General features: G+C 39.3%; 1 protein-coding gene and 1 long non-coding RNA gene across 12 annotated transcripts in view; one reads left to right on the plus strand and one right to left on the minus strand.

Moving 5' to 3' along the window:
* citb (citron rho-interacting serine/threonine kinase b) overlaps window positions 1-18,051 on the plus strand; it is a 130,321-nt gene that overhangs the window by 94,456 nt on the left and 17,814 nt on the right. For 3 of the 11 annotated variants that reach the window (XM_087264075.1, XM_087264076.1, XM_087264074.1), the window contains exons 19-29: window positions 551-655; window positions 1,791-1,931; window positions 4,064-4,171; window positions 5,587-5,785; window positions 8,637-8,807; window positions 11,170-11,193; window positions 14,253-14,390; window positions 16,557-16,731; window positions 16,823-16,911; window positions 17,642-17,746; window positions 17,832-18,001. In XM_087264075.1, the coding sequence (XP_087120201.1) occupies window positions 551-655; window positions 1,791-1,931; window positions 4,064-4,171; window positions 5,587-5,785; window positions 8,637-8,807; window positions 11,170-11,193; window positions 14,253-14,390; window positions 16,557-16,731; window positions 16,823-16,911; window positions 17,642-17,746; window positions 17,832-18,001 (1,425 nt within the window). The remainder of the gene's footprint in view (window positions 1-550; window positions 656-1,790; window positions 1,932-4,063; window positions 4,172-5,586; window positions 5,786-8,636; window positions 8,808-11,169; window positions 11,194-14,252; window positions 14,391-16,556; window positions 16,732-16,822; window positions 16,912-17,641; window positions 17,747-17,831; window positions 18,002-18,051) is intronic. The other 8 variants (XM_087264083.1, XM_087264079.1, XM_087264082.1 and 5 more) reach the window with 3 other exon arrangements.
* LOC147842528 (uncharacterized) lies at window positions 8,431-17,955 on the minus strand. The gene is made up of 2 exons (XR_015497511.1): window positions 17,843-17,955; window positions 8,431-8,801 (listed from the first exon to the last, which is right to left on the minus strand). It is a non-coding gene; the product is annotated as an uncharacterized LOC147842528 (long non-coding RNA).

Raw genomic sequence — 18,051 nt, forward strand, 5'->3', positions numbered from 1 at the left:
AGAAATCTTCTTCACAGCATATTCAACAAACCGTTTACTGTTTATGTGATGTAACTTGCTAACATGGATAATTGAATATTAATCAGATGATGTCATTACACTGCTGTGCCGTCAGCCAATCGTTGCACTGCTGATCATGATTAGAGGATCGATAGATCAGTCCTTCACAACACACGCAATGATCTCAGATCAGTTCATCCAGACATTTTAATCAGATTCACGAACTTGTTTGAAGAACCAAATCAGCCAGAGATCAGTTATCAAGATGAACAGATCCAGGATCTGCCAAATCATCTTAATCATTTAAGCAAAGTATGAAGAACGAACTCATGGACACAATTGCACCAGTCGCCAGTGTGTATATCAGAGACAGCACTATTTTGGATTTTTAAAAAAAGTAGCTTGTATTTTGGCACACTTTTTAAAGTTTTGCTTTCCAGCAAATTAACACATTTATCTTTCAAAAAGTGTTCAAACGTATTGAACTTTAATGATGTGTTGTTGATGCAGTAAATGTTAATGTCCGATGTATATTGATTGTATCGATCAGCTGGGTGATCTGGAGAAGAAGCACGGCATGCTGGAGATGAACGCTCGCAGCCTGCAGCAGAAGCTGGAGACGGAGAGAGAGATGAAGCAGAGACTCATGGACGAGGTGCATCACTTTATCAGCACTCAAAACTAGACATATGCCCACATTCAGTCATTTACTATGTCGTGATGATGAATATGCACAATATAGATCCTGTGGGCACTTCAAAATACCTTGAAGAATAACTATTTATTATCGAAAATCTCATGCACCAAGTTAATGATGTAGAAGCAGTTCAGGTGACCTATCAGCCTGAATAAACATACACTACCTGACAAAAGTCTTGTCGTTGATCCCAGTTGTAAAAGCAACAAATAATAATGTCACTTCTAGTTAATCATTTGGAAAAGTGGTAGAAGTAGATTTTTCTTTTGAATTATCTGTTGAACTGCAATACAATCATCACTAATACTGCAGAAGACCTACTGGAACCCGCATGTAGTCAAGAGTCTCACAGTAATCAGTCAAGTTTGGTGAAGGAAAAATCATGGTTTGGGGTTACATTCAGTATGGGGGCGTGTGAGAGATCTGCAGAGTGGATTGTAACATCTACAGCCTGAGGTATCAAAACATTTGTGCTGCCCGTTACATTACAAACCACAGGAGAGGGCAAATTCTCCAGCAGGATAGCGCTCCTTCTCATGCCTTCGACATCAAAGCTCCTGAAAGTAAAGAAGGTCAAGGTACTCCAGGATTGGCCAGCCCAGTCACCAAACATGAACATTGTTGAGCATGTCTGGGGTAAAATGAAGGAGGAGGCAATTAAAGATGAATCCAAAGAATCTTGATGAACTCTGGGATTTTGAGTCATTGCAGAGATGTATGGATGCAGTCCTCCAAGCTCATGGAAGTCATACATAATATTCATTCTGTTTCCACTGCAGCATGACTTATTCTATACTGGACATTATCTCTGTTCAATGACAAGACTTTTGTCTAAGCAAAGTCAGACTTTACTGTCCTAATCAAATAATTTAAAATCAAGACATGATGATATTTTTTTGCAGTAAAATAAGCATAATCTAGAGGCCTTTGCCTTTCTTATAAGCCACTTATGATGCCAAATGATCAACTAGAAGTCAAGTTATTAGTTGTTGTTCCTAAAACTTTGATAGGAGACAAGACTTTTGTCAGGTAGTGTATGGTTTTACGACAGAACTTTGTATTCACAGTGTGTGTGCCTGTGTGTGTTTCTCAGCAAGCCAAACTGCAGCAGCAGCTGGACATGCAGAAGAGCCACATCTTCAGACTGACTCAAGGACTGCAGGATGCGCTGGACCAGACCGACCTGCTGAAGACCGAGCGCACAGACCTGGAGTACCAGCTGGAAAACATACAGGTTAGCAGCAGACAAATGTTTAGGACTCATAATGCATTCACAATGACTACATGTATTGTTTTATAACACGGTCAAAAATAAAACCTTAAAGGGATAAGTTCACCCCAAAATGAAAATGCACTCACTGTTTATTCAGCCTCAGGTGCTTTCAACCCTTTAAGAGCTTCTTTATTCTGTTGAACACTAAAGGAGATAATTTGAAGAAAGCTGAAAACCGGTAACCATTGACTTCCATTGTAGGGAAATCAAATACTATGGAAGTCAATGGGGACAGGGTACAGAATAAAGAAGCCCATAAAGGATTGGAACGTGAAAGAAGAGTAAATGATGACAAAAGCTTTAAACTTTTCCATTAATGAATGATGAAATGAAAAAACTTAAATGTTAACAACCTAAATAAACTCTGTGCACGTTATGCAGGGATTATATATCTTGGAAAAAGAGTTTATTTAATAGATCATCTAAGACTATGAAAAAAAATGAAAGTGCAAAAAGTGTAAATCTTTCGTTTTTGTTTTGTTTCTAGTCTAAATGTCTATAATTATTAAATCAAGAAGCAGTTTCTTGACAAGAAAGACATTGTTGTTTTCAGAAATAACATTGTTTTGCTTAAAACGAGCTAAATTATCAGATTATTGTTTTGAAGAAAAAGTCACAAAAGTTTGACATTTAGTTCTATAATTAAATAATCTCCACATCTCTAGAACTGCTCGATCTTGCAGATTCGCACTCTACAACATCAGAAAGGTCCGACCCTTCCTATCTGAACATGCAGCTCAACTCCTTGTTCAAGCTCTTGTTCTCTGCTGACTGGACTATTGCAACTCTCTACTAGCCGGGCTTCCAGCTAACTCTATCAAACCTCTTCAGCTGCTTCAGAACGCAGCAGCATGAGTGGTCTCTAATGAACCTAAAAGAGCACATGTCACTCCGCTGCTCATCCGTTTGCACTGGCTGCCAGTTGCTGCTCGCATCAAATTCAAAGCTCTGATGTTTGCTTACAAGGCGACTTCTGGCTGCGCCCCTTCTTATCTGCTCTCACTTCTGCAGATTTATGTGCCCTCCAGAAACTTGCGTTCTGTGAATGAACGTCGCCTCGAGGTTCCAGCCCAAAGAGGGAAGAAATTACTTTCCCGAACTCTCGCATTCAATCTGCCCAGTTGGTGGAATGAACTCCCTAACTGCATCAGAACAGCAGAGTCACTCACTGTCTTCAAGAAACGACTAAAAACTCAACTATTTAGTCTCCACTTTACTTACTAATATGCAATACCCTCTCTGTCTCCTTCACTAACTACAAAAAAGAAAAAAAATAATTAGTAATGTTTTGCTTCTTACAATTTCTTTACATACCTGAAGCTTGCCTACAGCACTTATTCATTGTTGCTCTTATAGTTGTGTAAATTGCTTCCTTGTCCTCATTTGTAAGTCGCTTTGGATAAAAGCGTCTGCTAAATGACTAAATATAAATAAGTGACTTATTATACATTACAATTGATCTGTCATATTGAGAGTGATCTTGTTTATCACTTATTATTTGATTCACATCCAAAACTGCTTATCGATTGGTTTAAAATAACTGTATTTTTATTTCCAGATATGATAACTGCCTGTGACATAAACAGGATAAACAGGCAACACTGAACTGACACCACTGCCGCATAACACCCACTGCATACAGGCTATTTTTAGAAAGAATTGTATTTGCTGCACAGTATCATAGTATGTCAGTAATACTAAAATAACAGATGCAGCAGTTTTTTTCTATTTTTACATTTTTTTTTTTTAAATATGTTGCTATTCCAGGAATAGGCGTTCACAAGGTAGCTAAATATTAATATTAATAGTAACTTACCTAATTAATTTAAATAATGTACATTTTAAATAAGATTAAATTGCATGTTAAAGTACATTTCATACAAAATATATATGCAAAATATTGTATATAATAATTTTTTTATATAATATTTTTGGAATTGATAAATTATTTTAAATAATTTACATTTTATTTATTTTTAACTCAAAAGCTTTGACAATTTAACAGTTAACTTAATGAAAAATGCGGAAAATGCTCAATTCTATACCATATAATGTTGAATGTGTTCTGTATGCACTCAATGTTCCCTTCACAGGCGGCGTATTCTCACGAGAAGGTGAAGATGGAGGGGACGATCACCCAGCAGACCAAGCTCATAGACTTCCTGCAGGCCAAGGTAGAGCACCCCTCTAAGAAGAAAAAGGTCAGAGTCATCTGTAAATTCACTTCACTAACTAATCTGACTAACTGCTTGCTGAGCTGCGCATTAGCTGTCCTTCCAGTTACATATGCAAATAACCATATACTAACTGCGTCAACCAATCAGCCCCAACCAATCTGAATGCTTGTACTGTATCCGTTTAACCTTTCAGCCAATCAAAAATCTTTTATCTGTCCAGCAGTTCAGCTAATTAAAAACACTGATATCTTTCCAGTTTTTCAGCCAATCAGAACACTTTCATCGGTCCAGCCGTTCAACCAATCAGAGTTCTTGAATCTATCCAAGCCCCTACCAATCAGAATGCTTGTACTGTCTCCATTTAACCTTTTAGCCAATCAGAACTCTTTCATTTGTCAAGCAGTTCAGCTAATTAAAAACATTGATATCTTTCCAGTCCTTCGGCAAATTAGAACGCCTTCATCGGTCCAGCCACTTAACCAATCAGAATTCTTGTATCTATCCAGCTCATACGAATCAGAATGCTTGTACTGTATTCCTCTAGCCTTTCAGCCAATCAGAAATCTTCCATCTGTCCAGCCCTTTAGCCAATCAGAACGCTCGGTTCTATTCAGCTTCAACCAATCCGAATACTTGTATTGTATTCGTCTAATCTTTTAGCCAATCAGAACTGTTTCATCTGTCCAGGCCTTTAACCAATCAGAACGCTCATATCTATCCAGACTTAACCAATCAGATCACATGTATTGTATTCGTCTAATCTTTCAGCCAAACTGTCCAGCCCTTCAACCAATCAGTACATAGGTTCAATCCAGCCCCTACCAATCAGAATGCTTTTATTGTATCCATCTAACACTTCAGCCAATCAAAACTCTTTCATCTGTTTAGCACTTCAACCAATCAGAACGCTCAGTTCTATCCAGCCCCAACCATTCAAAATGCTTGTACTGTATCCCTCTAACCATTCAGCCAATCAGAACGCTTTAATCTGACCAGTACTTCAGCCAATCAGAACGCTCTGTTCTATCCAGTCTCACCCAATCAGAATGCGTGTATTGTATCCGTCTAAGTTTCAGCCAATCAGAAAACTTTGATCAGTTCAGCCCTTCAGCCAATCAGAATGTTTAGTTCTATCCAGCCCTAATCAGAATGCTTGTAATTCATTACAGATAGAAACCACAAGCAATCCTCTAACAACCATCAAGAACACCCTAGCAACAAAATTTCAACAAAGCAGGATATCATAGCAATCACTTAGCAATCACCTAGAAACTTCCTGCAACATGCTAGTACCCACCTACATCATCAAAAAGGATGCATGTAAAAGGCAGGTGAAAACTGACGAGGGTCTGCTTGTGATGGGATTGACCACATCTCAGTGTAAGAGTAAAGTGAGCGTGAGCCTGGGCGATTCACTGGCTCTGGTGTTGTGGGTGCAGGGGCTGTTTGGTGGCCGGCGGCGGGAGGATCTGCTAGCGGCGCTGGCGGCTCAGGGACAGACACAGGTGCCTGTGGTGCCCGCCGCCACTCCTGTGCCCCTGCAGTACAGCGACCTGAAGGCGGCGCTGGATAAAGAGCGAGCCCGATGCTCCGAGCTGGAGGACGCCCTGCAGAAAACACGCCTGGAGCTCAGAGAAGGTGCAAACTATTGTTGTAAAGTCCACAGGAAATCAAAAATTTTATGTCTATTTTGCAAGGGTGTACAGTGCATCCGCAAAGTATTGATAGCGCTTCACTTTTTCCACATTTGTTTATGTTACAGCCTTAATCCAAAATGGATTAAATTCATTTATTTCCTCTGAATTCTACACACAATAACCCATAATGACAATGTGAAAAAAGAGTTTTTGAAATTGTTGCAAATTTATTAAAAATAGTAAAGCTGAAAAATCAGATGTACATCAGTATTCACAGCCTTTACAGTGAAGCTGTAAATAGAGCTCAGGTTCATTCTGTTTCCACTGATCATTCTTGAGATGTTTCAGCAGCTTCAATGGAGTTCACCTGTGGTCAATTCAGTTGATTGGACATGATTTGTAAAGGCACTTACCTGTCTATATAAGCTCCCAGGGTTGACAGTGCATGTCAAAACACAAACCAAGCATGAAGACAAAGGAATTGTCTGTAGACCTCCGAGACAGGATTGCCTCGAGGCACAAGGCTGGGGAAGCTTACAGAAACATTTCTGCTGCTCTGAAAGTGCCAAATGAGCACAGTCACCTCCATCATTCACAAGTGGAAGATGTTTAACCACCAGGACTCTTCCTAGAGCTGGTCAGCCATCTAAGCTGAGTGATCGGGGGAGAAGGGCCTTAGTCAGGGAGGTGATCAATAAACCCAATGGTCACTCTATCTGAGCTTCAGCGTTCTTTTGTGGAGAGCGGAGAACTTTACAGAAGGACAACCATCTGTGCAGCAATCCACCAATCAGGCCTGTATGGTTGAGTGGCCAGACGGAAACCACACTCCACCTGGAATTTGCCAAAAAGCATCTGAAGAAATCTCAGACCATAAGAAACTAAATTCTCTGGTCTGATGAGACTCAAATTGAACTCTTTGGAGTGAATGCTAGACGTTATGTTTGGAGAAAACCAGGCAGCGCTTATCACCAGGCTAATAGCATTCCTACAGTGAAGCATGGTGGTGGCAGCATCATGCTGTGGGGATGTTTTTCAGCAGGAACTGGAAGACTAGTCAGGATAGAGGGAAAGATGAATGCAGCGATGAACAGAGACATCCTGAATGAAAACCTGCTTCAGAGTGCTCTTGACCTCAGACTGGGCAACGGTTCATCTTCCAGCAGGACAATGACCCAAAGCACACCTACAAAATATCAATGAAGTTATTTCACAACAACTCGGTGAATGTCCTTGAGTGGCCTAGCCAGAGCCCAGACCTAAATCCTATTGAACATCTCTGGAGGGATCTGAAAATGGCTGTACACTGTTGCTTCCCATCCAACCTGATAGAGCTTGAGAGGTACTGCAAAGAGGAATGGGCAAAAATTCCCAAAGACAGATGAGCCAAGCTTGTGGCATCATTTTCAAAAAGACTTGAGGCTGTAATCGCTGCCAAAGGTGCATCAACAACGTATTGAGCAAAGGCCGTGAATACTGATGTACATCTGATTTTTCAGCTTTTTTATTTTAAATAAATTTGTAACAATTTCAAAAAGTCTTTTTGGTCACATTGTCATTATGGGCTATTGTGTGTGGAATAATGATTAAATAATTAATTTAATCTGTTTTAAAATAAGGCTGTAACATAAAAAATGTCAAATCAATACTTTCCTGATGCACTGTATATTTTTAAGTCGCCTTTACACTGCACACGACAAGCAACAGACCGGAAGTCCTGGAGCTTTGTGGAGTTCCGATCATCTCCGTATACAAAAATTCGGATTCGATTTGAGCTGCGGATAAGTTAAAATATTTGAACTCCTGCGACTAGACCGTATGCGACTGGCAACTGGATGTGATGTATTCCAGTGTTGTTCAAGCAGGTCTGTGCTTACTACATGAGAAATAGTTGTTTTTCTATTTTTTTAGCAAAAAAAGTCTATATTTCAAAAAATTTATATTTCTAAATAATTAATAAAAATATGTTTTTTTTTTAATGTTGTCTCCACATTCCCTCAAAATTTTTAGTGATCTATGAGTTTGTAGTATTCATTCATTTAACCATGGTAAACGCACAGAGAATAATTGCTCTTGCTTTTGCATCTCTTTATTTCAGGCACCAGGAGAATCATCTTCTCTTCTATGGTGCACGACAAAACTGAAAGTTTTGTGCGACTGCCTCAAGGGGATGTATTCCGACAGTCATGTAGGAATGTCAAGTGCAGTAGAAAGGCGGCTTTAGTCTAATGTTGAGCAGTTAATTCATGCAAGTTAATCCACTGAAAAAAATGTTTGTACTCTATAAAGGGGACCTGTTATGCCCCTTTTTTAAAAAATATGTAAAATAAGTATCTGATGTCCCTAGATGTGTATGTGTCAGCTCAAAATACACATCATACACACAAATAATGTTTTAGAACTCTCTGTAACTGACCCTTTTAGGCTTTGATCCTAATTGTGCCATTTTGTTGACTGTCGCTTTAAATTTTAATAAGATTGTGCTGTTTTTAAAAGAGGGAGGAGCTACAGATGCCTCTGTGTCAGCATAGTGGCAGATTCAAAACCAAGACTCATGTCCTATGCTAATGAGGGAGAGATGGTCACTAGTGGGCGGGGCTTTTCCTCTCTGATGACACGTCCAAAGGGAGAATATCAATCAAAGTGTTCCTGCAGACTGTTTTTATCAAGTGTGATTATAATAAATTTAATAAATCAATTTTTACTATTGCTAGCTGGTTATAGTCACAGTCTGTTGCCACATGACTGTGTTTAAACTCCTTATAAAAGTGATTTCTGCATAATAGGGCCACTTTAGATCAATATCTGAGCATCTGGGCTGTGGGTCTGACTGTATGTTCTCTGCTCTGCAGTTCAGTTTAATAAAGCTCTGGAGCACAGCTCTTCTCCAGCCACTCCAGGTTTGGCCCGTCAGCAGCTCATGATGTCCACCAAGTCCAACAAGTCTCCAGAGCACCAGTCCGGCGGCGGCCTGATGTCCTCAAACTCCAGCCGCGGACGCAAAGACAACGCCAATCCTGAAGGTCAGAGCGGAAACACACAGACCTTTTCAATATTCACAACAAAACCAAGGCCCTGTTTACACTAATACGTTTTAGTTTTAAAGCGCATACGTTTTGCTAAGGTTACACAATGAATCCACACTACACCTGAGTTTTTAAAAGCCGAAAACAAAGCTTTTTAACAACGCTGAAGAGGCTGTTTTCATTTTAAAATGCTGCTGCTCTGTCAAAATGTGGATAGGGGAAAAACTGAGACATCTGAAAACGGAGTCATGGCTTATTGGAGCTTTTTCCTCAATATTAAGTAGCCTACACAAAGTTCAGACTTCGCATGTTTGATATGAAAAACAAACTCCAGAGGACACCTCAGGTAAATTGTTTGCTCGTCTGCGAAACGTCAATTATCCTCAAAACAGTCATATAGCGGTGCGTGACTGTTAGCTGACGCGCTCCATAGTGCTAATGAGACGCTGTTTCCCAAACAGATTCTGTACACGCAATTTAAATCGGAGCAAAAGTCTGGCTTTTGGGTGCGTGTTTGAACAGACATATACACATAATTAATGATAATAATATCTAAAGATATTGATCTTAGTGGATTTTATTTCAATCACAATTAATTTTGTCCTAAATGAGCATAAAAAGTCAGGAAAGCAGTCGAATGCTTTCATTTTAATGTTAGATGTGTGCGTTTTTAAAGCGACACCTCTGTTGTTTAATGTAATCAAACGAAAAATCCAAATAAAGAAGAGATTCGATCGTTGCTCTTTAATCAGAATGTGTAAGTTAAACATTGAAAAAAACGGCTAATGAGATTTGATTGCTTAATTCTATTTCTTAATAACAGCTGTTAATTTTAAAAAGCTGAACGGTTTTGCAAATTTATTTGCTGCTAATGTATACTATTCATTTTTTCTTTTATAATAATAATAATAAAACATATTTTTGACCATTTAACTGTTTATTTACAATTAAACAGCTCCAAATTAACATATTTAGTAATTTGGGATTTTTTTTTGTTAGGGGGGTCCCTTATTATGGTGTGCATATCCCTTATTTTCATCCCAATGTTGACAGGTATAGTGTAGCTGCATATTATTATGACCGTCATCCTCACTGTATACATATTAATAACAAAACGGAGTCTATAGCATAACTGCCACCTTGACAAAACAAATTAAATATCACGTTTGATGAACTATCCGACGTGCACATCTTTTACCCGGGGAGTTCTGCTCAAAGCACCCACTGACTGCCTGGAGCTCAGACGTGCGCATAACAGAGTGTATGTATGGTCACGTGATGTGCGTTTTGAGTGGTATAATGTGATCGGAGAGTTGTTCAGAAATGCTTGGGGAAACGCTAGTGTTGACGTAGATCGTTTTCATTCTAAAACGCCGTATTAAAACTAAAACGCATTCATGTAAACAGGGCCTAAATTGACTATTGTGTTCTTACTACCGTTTCCTCTTATGCTTTGAAGAATAAATATTAAAGGCACAATATGTAAGATTTTGTCTTATTTAAATGTCGAAAAGCCACTAGAACTGTAACATATGTACTTGCGGTTTTAACTAGTGAGATGGGAGTGCGTGCTGTGTGTTCATGCTAATGATGTTTTTACGATTGTTTTTGAACTTCCAATTCAGTGGCCTACGGGAGAAATGACTAGCAATAAATATCAGAAAGCGGTCAAACTACTCGCTCTACAAACATGTGTGCTCATGACTAAGCAGAACAATATAATAAAAAAATGTCAGTTTGCACCATCAAGCAGGAGAACGAGCTGTTTTTAACATCTAAATATCAATGGAAGTGAATGAGACCGGAAGCCGAAAATATTTCAATAGATGCTATCGCCCGTACGTCAAGAATAAGGTCACTAGAAAACAGTAAAACAGCAGCGATGCTTTAATATGTTGTGTGTTTATTTGGACTGTACAAAGCGGCATTATAACAGAAGTCTGAAATGTTTTTAGTCTGATAAAACAGAGCTGCTTCTTCTCGAGCTGAAGTACAGAAAGCGCTGGGCTGTGGTTTAATGCTGTTTTTGTGATGCTTCCACAGCTTTCAGCCTTACTGTGCTTCATACTAGCATGATAGTAAGTGTTGAATACTTTAATCATCAACATGAGTCCTGTAGGATAATGAAGACCATGATTCCGCACTCATCAAAATATGCCTTTGTTTGTTGCAAATAGACGCCCTCTGGTGGTGAAAATTACATATTGTGCCTTTAAATTATTTAGGGGAAAACTTCTTTATTAGTGTTTGAAAGTGATGAGACTGTCTGAAGGACTCCAGACTGACCGTACGTATTTGCAGCAGATGTTTTGGCTCTTATCTGTTCGTTCTCACTGTCCTCTTTGTTGTCGTTTCACAGAAATAAGGAGAGTCACTTCTGAAAGTAAGTTCTTACATAACAGGTTCAGGCGGCCCACTCTCCTGAAACTCTGCCATTTGTGTCTCAACTATAAGGAGTTTTATTTTATTTATATTTATAATTGTTTGTTTGTTTATTTATTTATAGTTTAATTTCAAACAGTTACTGCTGAAGCTTGACTGCTGACGTATAAAACATTTCCTCTCATATGATTTAAAAAAGGGAAATGTGTCAGCATAATGAACTTTAAAAGTAAGAAGAAATAAGTCCAAAATAAACACTTTGTAAACATTAGACAAAATTATTGGCTCAAATATTTCTTAAAAGCTGTTTACCACAGGATTTTTACAACACATTTTTTTTCCAACTCATTTCTAATAACTAAATTATTTTATTTTTGCCATGATGACAGTACTTAATATTTTACTACTTATTTTGCAAGATTCTAGTATTTAGCTTAAAGTGACATTCAACAGCTTAATTAGGTTTATTTGGCGAAAGTCATTGGGCAACAGTGGTTCCCCCCACACACAGTGGGGAAAATAAGCACTGAACACAGCATGTTTTTCCCCCTGGGAATAAAAGAGCTGTTGACATTTTGGTAAAAACAAACATAAAAATGAAACAAAACAATCTTAAATATGACTTACAGTGCATCTGGAAAGTATTGAGAGTGCTTCACTTTTTCTACATGTTTTTTTTTTTTTGGTTAGAGCCTTTTTGCAAATTGGATTAAATTCATTTATATAACATTCCACACACAATAGCCCATAATGACAATGTGACCAAAAAGACTTTTTGAAATTGTAGCAAATTTATTTAAAATAAAAAAGCTGAAAAATCAGATGTACATCAGTATTCACAGCCTTTGCTCAATACTATGTTGATGCACCTTTGCCAGCGATTACAGCCTCAAGTCTTTTTGAATATGATGCCACAAGCTTGGCACACCTGTCTCTGGGAATTTTTGCCCATTCCTCTTTGCAGTACCTCTCAAGCTCTATCAGGTTGGATGGGAAGCGACAGTGTACAGCCATTTTCAGATCTCTCCAGAGATGTTCAATAGTATTTAGGTCTGGGCTCTGGCTAGGCCACTCAAGGACATTCACCGAGTTGTTGTGAAATAACTTCATTGATATTTTGGCATTGTGCTTTGGGTCATTGTCCTGCTGGAAGATGAACCGTCGCCCCAGTCTGAGGTCAAGAGCACTCTGAAGCAGGTGTTCATTCAGGATGTCTCTGTTCATCGCTGCATTCATCTTTCCCTCTATCCTGACTAGTCTTCCAGTTCCTGCTGCTGAAAAACATCCCCACAGCATGATGCTGCCACCACCATGCTTCACTGTAGGGATGCTATTAGCCTGGTGATAAGCGCTGCCTGGTTTTCTCTAAACGTAACGTCTGGCATTCACTCCAAAGAGTTCAATTTGAGTCTCATCAGACCAGAGAATTTAGTTTCTTATGGTCTGAGAGTCCTTCAGATGCTTTTTGGCAAATTGCAGGTGGAGTGTGGTTTCCGTCTGGCCAGTCTGATCATCGGGTTATTGATCAGCGCCTTGACTAAGGCCCTTCTCTCCCGATCACTTAGCTTAGATGGCCGACCAGCTCTAGGAAGTTCTAGGAGTCCTGGTGGTTACAAACATCTTCCACTTTTGGATGATGGAGGCCACTGTGCTCATTGGAACTTTCAGAGCAGCAGAATTTTTTTCTGTAACCTTCCCTCAACAATCCTGTCTCGGAGGTCTACAGACAATTTCTTTGTCTTCATGCTTGGTTTGTGTTTTGACATGCAGTGTCAACCCTGGGAGCTTATATAGACAGGTGAATGCCTTTTCAAATCATGTCCAATCAACTGAATTGACCACAGGTGAACTCCAATGAAGCTGCTGAAACATCTCAAGAATGATCAGTGGAAACAGAATGAACCTGAGCTCTATTTACAGCTTCACTGTAAAGGCTGTGAATACTGATGTACATCTGATTTTTCAGCTTTTTTTATTTTTAATAAATTTACAACAATTTTAAAAACTCTTTTTTCCACATTGTCATTATGGGATATTGTGTGTATTTGAATGTTGAGGAAATGAATTCAATCAATTTTGAAATAAGGCTGTAACATACACAAATTGTGGAAAAAGTGAAGCGCTATCAATACTTTCTTGATGCACTGTATGTGTATAACATAAAACAGCTATAGAAAAAATACCCCTTTACAGTTGCTTTGGATTTATGGTGTATTTGTATGTAAGAAAAACATAATTTTTGTTTCATTTTGTAAACTACTAAACATAATTCTTCCAAATTTAAAATATAAAATGTTGTCATGAGCATGTTTTGCTGCATAAAATAACAAATAATGTAGTATTTTCAGACATGCTAATGTTAATTTTTAGAAAACGTAATTCCAATGTTATAACGTACAAAAAAACACAGATTATTGTTATGAAATCTAAAGCTAATTGACAATATAAAAGACAAGCTGAATGACAATATGTGTATTTGAAGTTTGGAAGACTGTATTCAGTCATCGGGACACAAATGCAGGTGTTTCCTGAGAATGATCCAGGCGTCTCTCCTTTACTTGTATTTATTCTCTTCTTTTTTTTGATATGATCTTTTTATCCCTGCAGAGATAAGCTCTCTGGCCTAATCTAAACATGTCCCTTTAGCTAGTGGACGTCCTTCACTCAATAGTGTGTTATCAGGTCATCTTGGTTTGATGGCTGCAGACTTTCACTCAGGACAGCACTGAATGATTGTGAATCTCCAAAGCTCCTGCATGCAGATCCATCCGGACACTGAGCTTATCTCGAATATATGGCTATACTCCTGCTGTATGCCATGCCCAATGCAGGAACTCTGAAACCCTTGCATGCTTGTACCCAAGCCAATACGAGAGCTTGGAGTGTACAGTGATGCAGAGAAATGTTCTCAGGAGAGGACATTTTCAGCTTGCTTTGGCCTGTTTGCATTATTTAAGTATAAACACTATACAATGCACAAGACTGATTGTGTGTGTGTGTGTGTGTGTGTGTGTGTGTGTGTGTGTGTGTGTGTGTGTGTGTGTGTGTTTGATTGTGTAGAGTACACCAGACGTGTGAAGGACCGGATTCATCACAACACTCCTCACCGCTTCACGCAGGGGCTCAATATGAGAGCGGCTCGCTGTACTGTGTGTCTGGACACAGTCCATTTTGGACGTCAGGCTGCAACATGCATTGGTATGGATCACGTAAACATATGCTGTCAGTATACTTTGAAAGTAGGGGATGTCACTTTTTTCATGCTGTTAAAAAACAACCTAGAGCGCCATCTGCTGTTAAAAACTAACCTAGAGCACTATCTGCGATTAAAAATTAGCCTAGAGCTCCACCTGCTGTTTAAATCTAACCTAGAGCACCATCTGTGTTAAAAACTAGCCTAGAGCGCCATCTGCTGTTAAAAACTAGCCTAGAGCGCCATCTGCTGTTAAAAACTAGCCAAGAGCTCCACCTGCTGTTTAAATCTAGCCTAGAGCACCATCTGTGTTAAAAACTAGTCTAGAGTGCCACCTGCTGTTTAAAACTAGCCTAGAGCCCCATCTGTGTTAAAAAATAGCCTAGAGTGCCATCTGCTGTTTAAAAATAGCCTAGAGCACAATCTTTGTTAAAAACTAGCCTAGATCACCATCTGCTGTTAAAAACTAGTCAAGCGCGCCATATGCTATTAAAAAAAACTAGCCTAGCGCGCCATATGCGATTAAAAAAACTAGCCTAGAGCACCATATGCTGTTAAAAACTAACCTAGATCGCTATATACTATTAAAAAAACGAGCCTAGAGCGGCAAAAACTAGCCTAGATCTGTTGTTAAAAGCTTTGTCTGCTGGTAAAAACTAGCTTAAATCACCATCTACTGTTAAAAACTAGCCTACAGCACCACCTGCTGTTAGAAAAAATAGCTTAGATTGCTATCTGCTGTTAGAAACTATCCTAGAGCTCCACCTGCTGTTATAAACTAGCTTAGAACATCACACACTGTTAAAAAAAAATAGCCCAGATCAGTCTGTTGTTAAAAAAACAGTCTAGATTGCCACCTACTGTTAACAACTAGCCTAGAGTGCCATCGGCTATTAAAAACTAGCCTAGTGCTCCACCTGCTTTTAAATACAAGCCTAGAGCTCCCTCTGCTGTTACAAAATAGCCTAGAGTGCTATCAGCTGTTAAAAAAACTAGCTTAGATTGCCATCTACTGTTAACAACTAGCCTAGAGTGCCACCTGCTGTTAAAAAATGAGCCCAGATCACAGTTTGTTGTTTAAAAAACTAGCCTAGAGTGCTGTCTGCTGCTAAAGACTAGCTTAGATTGCCACCTGCTGTTATAAACTAGCCTAGAGCTCCATCTGCTGTTAAAAACTAGCCTAGATTGCTATATGCTGCTAAAAACTAGCTTGGATTGCCACCTGCTGTTATAAACTAGCCTAGAGCTCCATCTGCTGTTAGTATAGAGCTCCATTTGCTGTTAAAAACTAACCTAGAGCGCCATCTGCTGTTAAAACTAGCCTAGAGCGCCATCTGCTGGTAAAAACTAGCCTAGAGCTCCATCTGCTGTTAAAAACTAGCCTAGAGCTCCCTCTGCTGTTACAAAATAGCCTAGAGTGCTATCAGCTGTAAAAAAAACTAGCTTAGATTGCCATCTACTGTTAACAACTAGCCTAGAGTGCCACCTGCTGTTAAAAAATTAGCCCAGATCAGTTTGTTGTTTAAAAAAACTAGCCTAGAGTGCTGTCTGCTGCTAAAAACTAGCTTAGATTGCCACCTGCTGTTATAATCTAGCCTAGAGCTCCATCTGCTGTTAAAAACTAGCCTAGATTGCTATATGCTGCTAAAAACTAGCTTGGATTGCCACCTGCTGTTATAAACTAGCCTAGAGCTCCATCTGCTGTTAAAAACTAGCCTAGATTGCTATATGCTGCTAAAAACTAGCTTGGATTGCCACCTGCTGTTATAAACTAGCCTAGAGCTCCATCTGCTGTTAGTATAGAGCTCCATCTGCTGTTAAAAACTAGCCTAGAGCTCCATCTGCTGTTAGTATAGAGCGCCATCTGCTGTTAAAAACTAGCCTAGAGAACTGTCTGCTGTTCAAAAACCAGCCTAGAGCTCCATCTGCTGTTATAAACTAGCATAGAGCTCCATCTGCTGTTATAAACTAGCCTAGAGCTCCATCTGCTGTTAGCCTACATTGCCCCCTGCTGTTAGAAACTAGCCTAAATCACAATCTAATGTTGAAAACTAGCCTAGAGTGCCATCTGCTGATGAGGAAATGCCAAATATTTTTTCTCCACAGCTGTATTGTAGGAGCTGAAATAAGTTGATCATGTTTGCGTGTTGATCTTCTCTCTCCTCCTGAAGAATGTCACGCGTTGTGTCACCCAAAATGCTCCCCGTACCTCCCTGCCACCTGCGGCGTTCCCACTGAATACGCGCTGCACCTCTCAGAGGCTCTGTGTCGGGAGAAGGGAAGCACTTCCGGCCTGAAAGATATGGGTGGACATATGAGGCTTGAAGGATGGCTGAAGCAGCCCAGGTGAGAGACACACCTGGCATGATCACAAACACTAATGTCAGATGAGAAGAAAACATCAAGTGAATATGGAAATGTGTTTGTTTTCCTGCAGGAACGGGAAGCGCGGGCAGGGCTGGGAGAGGAAGTATGTGGTGCTGGATGGATATAAAGTGATTACATTCGAGACAGAACCAAGAGACGGTCTGTGAACACTTGTTTACATTGCATTGGTTTTGTTTTCTTATAGCATGTTGGGAAAAAAATACAAAATAAAATTTCATAACAAGAAAAGTAAATCAAACCCTAACCTACGGTGGCCGGGAAGTGCAAAACAACATTACAAAGTGTGAAACACTTTTACAAAGCTCAAGACAAATTTTTTTTTTCAAAAACATTTTTACCTATGGGCGAGGCAGTGCTGTTGCCTCACAGCAAGAAGGTCGCTGGGTTGGTGGTTCGAACCTCGGCTCAGTTGGCGTTTCTGTGTGGAGTTTGCATGTTCTCCCTACCTTCGCGTGGGTTTCCTCCAGGTGCTCCGGTTCCCCCACAGTCCAAAGACTGTATATATAATATATATATATTATCGCACTGCTACGTGTGTGATATTGCTCATTTATATTTATTTATATATATATATATATATATATATATATATATATATATATATATATATATATATATAAATATATATGTATAAATGAGCAATATCACACACGTAGCAGTGTATATCAGCACTGGTGGGAGGTGTGCAGGATATACAGCCATATCGCACTGCTATGAGTGTAATATTGCGTTTATACAACAGTTTGACGGCATAATTGTGTGTATATATATATATATATATATATATATATATATATATATATATATATATATATATATATATAAATAAATAAATATATAAATGTATTTGTATAATCTGTTTTCTCAGAGTCAGTGAAGCCGCTGGATGAGTTTGAGCTGTGTCTCTCTGATGGAGAAGTGACCGTTCATTCTGCTGTGGGTTCCTCTGAGCTCCCCAACACCGCTAAAACAGGTGACAGCTAAAACAGCTCTCCCAGATTTGTGTTTAGTAAAAGCATCTCATTAATAGAAGCTAACATGCCAGTGTGGTGTTTTAGATGTGCCGTACGTGCTGAAGCTGGAGTCGTCTCCTCAGTCCACATGCTGGCCCGGCCAGACTCTTTACCTCATGACCTCAGGATACTCAGAGAAGCAGCGCTGGGTGGCAGTGCTGGAAGCCATCGTGGCCAGCAGTCGCGGAGCCAGAGAGAAAGCTGAGGCAGATGCTGTGAGCAAACAACAAACACAATCATAATCATGATTATTTTGGTCAGATTT

This window comes from Danio rerio, chromosome 8, assembly GCF_052040795.2.
Source record: "Danio rerio strain M-AB ecotype USA chromosome 8, GRCz13ab, whole genome shotgun sequence".
Classification (NCBI taxonomy): domain Eukaryota; kingdom Metazoa; phylum Chordata; class Actinopteri; order Cypriniformes; family Danionidae; genus Danio; species Danio rerio.